We start from the raw sequence: 7,759 nt of genomic DNA on the forward strand, positions 1-7,759 counted from the left end.
GGCCCAGTGGTTAGGGCAGCGGACTCGCGGTCGTAGGATTGTGGTTTCGATTTCCAGACCGGGCGTTGAGAGTGTTTATTGAGCGAAAACACCTGAAGCTCGACGAGGCTCTGGCAGGGGTGGGGTAGCGAACCCGGCTGCACTCTTTTACCACAACTTTCATTCTTCCTTCCTGTTTCTGTTGTACTTGTATTTCAAAGGACCAGACTTGTCACACTCTGTGTCATGCTGACTCTCCCCGAGTACTACGTTAATTTCACGAGCAGGCTGTTCCGTTGATCAGATCAACTGAAACTCTTGTTGTCGTAAGAGACGGAGTGCCACTATGATATATATATATATATATACATATATATATATATATAAATCTTGGTTGTATTAATATGGCTTGTCGGCTATTTTTCAAATATTAAATTAGGACATAAAGGGTTTATATTACAAGTAATTAAAATATACCTGAAAAATAATTGAATAATTAAAAATTATTTAAAGAAGTATTCAAAACAAAAATTTTTGAATAATGAATATTCAAAAAGATGACAAGGTTGTTCAAGTCATGCCACTCAGTAACAATACTGTTAGTAGAAGAATAGATGAAATGAGTGAAGATATTGTAACACTACTCGTTGAAAAGCTGAAATCAAGAAAATTCTCGTTACAGATGGATGAATCAACCCTAAGAGACAGCGTGGTCATATTGCTCACCTATGCAAGATATATTGATAAAGGCGAATTTGATGAAGGAATGATATTCTGAAAATCAATACAATCCACCACTACCGCCACTGATATATATAAGATAAGCTAAAAAATCACTTGGATGTCAACAATATACCAATAGAGAACATAACCTCTTTTGCTGCAGATGGGCAAGTAAAAAGGCTGCTTAAAATTGATGAAAGGTGAGAATCCAGAATTGCTTCTTGTGCACTGTTATTCATAGAGAGAACGTAGTATCCAAAAATATGTCTCCTGTTCTCAATGAGTTACCAAAATCAGTTATAAAATGTATCAATGCTATCAAAGCTAATGCCATATGTGAGCGTTTTCTCAAGCAGTTTTGTGAAAATGCAGACTATGGTAAGGTGGCCCTCAAAGGGGAATTGCTTGAAAAGATTTATGGAACTATTTGATGTTGTTAGTGACTTTTTAAGTGACAAATCCTGAAATGAAACATCTGCTAACCGTTGATGGTAAAACATTTATAAGTTATTTAACAGATATCTTTGAAAAACTGAATATGTTAAATAAGCAACTTCAAGGATCAAATACTACTCTTGTTGATGCAAAGACGAAGACATTTGGCTTTGTTACATTCATTGAGGTATGTCAAAAAGATATTTTGACAAAATGTTTTGTCCAGTTTCATTGGCTAAAAAAATGTGAGGTGACCGATGCTGCTGCGCTTGTCATTGTGGATGATCTGAAAATATTGACCTCTGATTTGAAAGGAAGATTTTCTCATTGATTTAAAACAAGTTGATTTTCTACCATGGGTGATGCAACCAATGCTAGTGGTTATATTTGATTTTTTCGATGCAGTACCAAGAAGAACTCTCAGAAATGCAAAATAATGAGTCAGTTAAAACTTTATTCAATATAAAAGGAGTGATGTCATGGCTTTGTGATGAAACAGAAACCAAATACCCAAATTCAGCCAACTTCGCAAGAAAATTGTTGTTACCGTTCCCATCTTCATATCTAGTCGAATGTGACTTAAGTGCTGTAAATGATTTGTTATTGAAGAAAAGAAATCAGCTGGATATCACTAAAGGAGGAGACTTGAGACTAAAGCTGAGACTAAATTGGTACCTAATATAAAATTTCTCAGTAGCAGGCATGAAGCACAAGGATCTCAGTAACTTTAGTTTGCTTATTTTATATTCAAATATTTTATATTTCTGCATTTCAGTTCTCCATTAATGTTTTTGAAACTTTATTTAACTGTCCTTCCGTTTCTTTTTCTTTTTCTCTTTCATGAATGCCATGTTCTTTGGAAGCTTGTTTAGGGTCCAAGTTAATATCCTTTTAAGCTTCCTCCAAGTAAATAGAATTAAAATTTTGAATAACAAAACTATCACAAGGGGCATAAGAATTTTATATATGATTTGGCGGGGCATGGCCAGAAATCGGTGGGAACCACTGCCATAATGTATATTTTCGAATTATATTTATTTTGACATCCAGATGATGATTGACACATAATGTGTTTCGCTAGTTGGACATGTCTACGTCGGTCCCGATATCTTAATGTGTGACTGTGTGAATGTCGGTAATGTATACCGAAGATCTGTTTCAGTGTGATAAATAAATTTGTCACTCACTCTCTCTCTCTCCCCTTCTCTCTCTTTCTTTCTCTCTCACACACACGGACACATACATTTCTATATATTCACGCGCGCGCACAAGCACACACAAACACGCACAAAAGCACACATATACAAACACATACAAAAGCACACTCACACACACACAAAAACATACTCACATTCGCACACACACACACACACAAAGACCTCTCTCCTATATGTTCTATTTAACATTTTTATTCGTTTATCTGTTTGACTCTAGACAGCCGCCATATTTGGCCAATGCCGTGTACGATTTTAAAAATTTATTCTGGTACTTATTTTGTCTGCCTCTATTTGGCCAAATCGGTAAATGACAAGGACATAAATATATAAACGCCAGTTGCCAAGCGGTGTCACGTAAAATCAAGCGAACATACGCGCACAAACATATTCATAGATCTTCGTTCATACACACACACACACACACACACACACACACACATATACCAATTAGTGAATAACAAATGAATAGGAGTTACGTTATGTGTTTCATTAACTCCCTGCCTTTCACGCTATAAGAAACAGTGCACTTGAAGCTGCATGTTTGTGCAACCTCTTATAACTACCTCGGATCCACATATATATGCGATGATCTTCTGCACAATTTTCCTCTACAGAATTCACTCATGCACATTGTTTAACCCAGATCTATTGAAGAAGACACGTTCCCAAGGATCCATACATTGTGACTGAGCCGGAAAACGCATTTGCCATCTTTATTGGACTTACTAACCGCATACATACATACATACATACATACATACACACACACACACACACACACACACACACACACACACACATATATATATATATATATATATATATATATATATATATATATACGCATATATAAATTGTTAAAGAGTACAACAATCATTAAGGCAAACATCTCAAGTCGTATACAATATTATTATAGGAAAAAATTCAAAGTCTTACAGCTGTTTCTGAGATATCCCCAAGTATGGGATATTTCGTCATCAGAGACAAATAGAGAAAAATAGGGAAAAGGAGACTGGTATATATCAATGAGATGATGACACAGAGAAAGGGAGTGAAAGAATAAGGAGATGGAAAGAAAAATGAAGCATAAAAGTTCATAGTTCAACTTTCCACAGTTATAGAAACAAGAGCGAAAGTCCTAAGGTGCAATTCTACGTAGATCCATGAGCGAAAGTTCTAAGGTGCAATCCTGCGTAGATCCATCAGCGTAAGTCTTTAGGTGCAATCCTGCGTAGATCCATGAGCGTAAGTCCTAAGGTGCAATCCTGCGTAAATTCATGTTGTATCATTCCATCGACGTACGATATAACGGGATAATAATAACGTCCTCGCAGATCGTTCTACTCAAGATACACAATACTTGTAATTACACTAAAAAAAAATGCAAATTTCGGCTTTACACAGCTCTCCCCAAACTCTCTGCTCATGTCCATTTATATTGTGCCAACCAAATAGTGTTCTACTTCCTTCCACACAACACCTCCCAATTTTGAGACTGGCTTTGTCCTTTTTTTTTTCATTTATTTATTTATTCTTTTATTTTTATCATAATTTTATTTCCTGGCATATCTTTTTCTCTTGGCTTTAATTTCCATCATCTCTGTATGTTTTCTTTTCCTTTTCGCCCTATGTGTCGGTTCTGCTTTCACTTGCGGTTCTGGGACCTCGAACATGTCATACTACATATCCATTGACTCATCTGGCCTTTCTTGATTTTTGGTATATCTTTTCTTTAATTGGTTGAAATGCCTTTTATGTTCATATTTTGGTCCTTTTACCATGTACACCACATTACCCAGACGTCCAGTTATATTACCTTCTTCCCAGTCCTGTTTTCCGTTTTCATATATTTATAATACACTTCGTCACCTGTGTTAAAAAAATTCATTCTACTTCGCGCATTTTGTATTTTCCGTTACCTACTCGGCAACAGTTTGTCAAACACAGAACATCAAATCTGCAGGTGATCTACCCGACTCTGTATTTGGATTCGGTGTTATTGTGTACACCAGTAAGAACTTTGTCATATTTCTATCTTCAAAAGCTTCCTGTCTGGTCTTTCTTAAGGCTCTCTTGAATGTGTCGGCGAATCTTTCCGCTAACCCATTTGGCATTGGTTGGTATGCGAAGTTAAAACATGCTTCATCTGGACTGACTTACAAAATTTTTCGAACTCCCTCGTCGTGAATTCTGTGCCATTATCTGACACGATCATATCTGGCACTCAATAACGAGCGATCAATTCTTCCAAGATCAATAGTCACATTTGTGGTTGGCCTTGAACATTTATACACTTCAAGCCATTTAGAATAGCTATCCACCACGATGATATAATAAGAGCCATTTAATGGTCCTGCGAAATCCGCATGCAATCTAGACCATGCTGAATCCGTTTTTAGTCACGGTTGTATCTGCACTGGGGGCGTCTTTGCTGCCATAACGCATCCCCTACATTGTTTTACCAGTCTCTCAATTTGTACATATTTGGGCAATACACGTAACTCCTCATGAGGCTTTTCATCCGGGTAATCCCCGGATGTCCTACATGGAAGTCTTTCAATAGTCTGTTTTGCAGTACTTCGGGTATTACCTCCCTTTGTGCATATAATGATACAGCATCACATTCTGAATAATGCTTTGAACCTGCGTTCCGCTCATTTATATTATTTTTCGAATTATTTTCCAACAGTATTTTTAAAATTCTTGTTTATGAACATATCTTTTTCCGATTTCAATTTAATTTCTTTCAGCGTTACCGGCAAATCACGCACTACATTGCACAAAATGTTCTTCAGTTCCATTTCTAGTTTTAACGATGCAATCACCGTGTCTTCAAAAAGTTCTTTAAAAATTGGAATTAGCCTAGACAACCCATCTGCTTGTCCCATTGTCTTTGCTGAGTGCGTGGGGAGACCCTTTTTCGAACCGAAAATAGAAGGTACAGTCGGTGATCAGTTTGCAGTGTTAACTTCCTACCGTGTGGGAATTTATGGAATCTCTTTACTGTGAAAATTAATGATAAAGCCTCCTTTTCGATCTGGCTGTAGTTTTTTTTCTGCTACTAGGAGAGCTCTTGGTACATGTGCAATAGCTTCGATTTTACCATCATTAAATTTATGCAATATTTCAGCTATATCATATTCACTGGCATCTGATGTCACAATTATTTTCAGGTTTGGGTTGAAATGAGTTAATGATAACTGATGTTAGCCTCTTTTTAAATTCCTCCAATGCTTTCTGACATTCGTTTGTCCAGTCCCATTTCGTGTCTTTCTTTAACAAATTATTCAACGGAGCTCTTGGCTCATACATTTTAGGTATGTACAACTGATAATAACTTATACCAGACCTAAAAATGCTTGTAATGTTGTTTTGTTAGTGGGAACAGGCATATTTCTTATCACGTTGACCCTAGCGGGGTCCGGTTTCGTCCGTTTTCATCGACTACCTGTCTACATTATTTAGGTTTAAAAAACAATCGCATTTATTTTCACTTAATTTAAATCCATAGTTACTTATTCCTTTAAAGAAATTGTTTTTACATGTTCAATATGCTGGTCTTTCGGTTCACTTTTGATCAATATGTTATTCAAGTATGGGAAGGCAAACTCACAGTCTGCTAGCATAATCTTCATTACTTGCTGAAATATTGCTGGTGCGACCTTAACCCCAAATGGTAGTCTTTAAAACACTACAGAGCTTTATGAGTATTAATTGTTGCACTTTAGCACATTCCTCATCTACCAGTAATTGGAGGTAGACCTCTGACAAATCCAGCTCGAAAAAAATTTTCCCACCATTGCACTTAGCAAATACTTCTTCTGGGCTTGGAAGCGGATAGTTGTAACTTTTTAAACAATCATTAAGACCTGTTGAAAAGTCCGCACATACTCTTATTTTGTTGTGTTTCTTTTTTATATATACAGTAGGAACCGCCCACTCTGTATATTTTTCAATTACCTCCACGTCTTCCAATCTTTTTAGTTATTTCTCAACTTGATTTAATGCCTCAAAAGGCACATTCCTTTTCAGTTTGAACACCGGCACCGCATTTTCTTTCAACTCAAACTTTACTTTGGTTTTTTACACGTTCCAAGTTTCTTCGAGAATACTTCAGGTTAAATCTTTAATTTTGATTTTAATTTCAATTTTTCCTACGCATTATCTGACATGGACTGTGACACATTCACCATATTACATAATGTATTCAATGGTAGATCTCACAGGCCAATTTCTTCCATTAAATCTGTACCGAACAGATTCATTGTATTTTTAGACACCATTATTCTACTTTTCCGAGTCATTTCTTTAAGTTATATTTCTGGCCAAATTTCGCACAAGAATTGAACTTGTTTCCCTGATACACCGTGAGCTATCTTAGTAGTATACCGGCCTCCCTATATTAATCTATGTTGCCGTATTAATTATCGATACGACTGAACGGGTAACAAATTGCATTTTCATCTGAAAAACCATTTAGTTCTACTGACACAAATTTTCGGTTTTCTTATGGTATAATTTATTTCTGTTGAGTAGACTTTCTTCGGTTTCTCATGCTTTACGTTTTTCTTCAACCAGCATTTTGACTGGCTATGCACAATTTAACTGCACTTAAATTTTTTTTTATCTTTAAAGGGGCATTCTTTCTTAAAATGCAGGTCTCCGCAACCATAACACAGTTTTGGAATTATCTGTCTTTTTTATTTCAAGAGTTTCTTTACATGGTTGTACATTATTATCATTATTATTATTATTGTTCAGTAGTTTTATTTTTATAACGTGCTTTCACTTCATTACCGAGCGCAGCTCTGTGCGCCTTGGGTATGTGCTGTGTATTTGCTGTGGTGTTCTTATGGTTACTGTATTGAAAGTGTTTTGCGTAGGATGTGTGCAGTGCCCAGTAGTGCAATTTTCTGTATGTTATATATATTTGTAAGTCCTGGTGTTTTTGTTATGTATTTGTCTGAATATTTTTTTATTATACCTAAGGCACCTACTATGATAGGAATTGTTTCTGTTTTTAGATTCCACATTCGAGTTATCTCTATTTCCAGGTCTTTGTATTTTGAAAGTTTTTCCATTTCTTTTAGAGAAACGTTGTCATCTGCTGGATACATCAATTAGAAAGCATTTTTTTCTCCCCACCAGAAATTATTATTATTATTATTATTATTATTATTATTATTATTATTATTATTATTGTTATTGTGTTCTATTTTTCTTGTATCTTCTCGAAGGTTTATTATTTGTTGGCATTCCACAGCCACTTTCTGTAAGATTAATTCAACATCTTGGTTCAACCTTGATAATATTCTTTTTCTAATTTCCGCGTCTTCCGTTGCCACAAGCCCTTCAACGAGAAAAATAGAGAAAATGAGACTGGTATATATTAATGAGATGATGAC

General features: G+C 35.8%; 1 protein-coding gene across 1 annotated transcript; it reads left to right on the forward strand.

Annotated features, from left to right (window-relative positions):
- Positions 1–965: 965 nt before the first annotated feature.
- LOC106882538 (uncharacterized) lies at positions 966–2,610 on the forward strand. Its single transcript, XM_014933257.1, has 4 exons — positions 966–1,080; positions 1,221–1,324; positions 1,543–1,725; positions 2,572–2,610. Exons 1-4 carry the CDS (start codon positions 966–968, stop codon positions 2,608–2,610), a joined length of 441 nt encoding a protein of 146 aa, XP_014788743.1.
- Positions 2,611–7,759: the final 5,149 nt, after the last annotated feature.

This window comes from Octopus bimaculoides, chromosome 16 (assembly GCF_001194135.2).
Source record: "Octopus bimaculoides isolate UCB-OBI-ISO-001 chromosome 16, ASM119413v2, whole genome shotgun sequence".
Classification (NCBI taxonomy): Eukaryota; Metazoa; Mollusca; class Cephalopoda; order Octopoda; family Octopodidae; genus Octopus; species Octopus bimaculoides.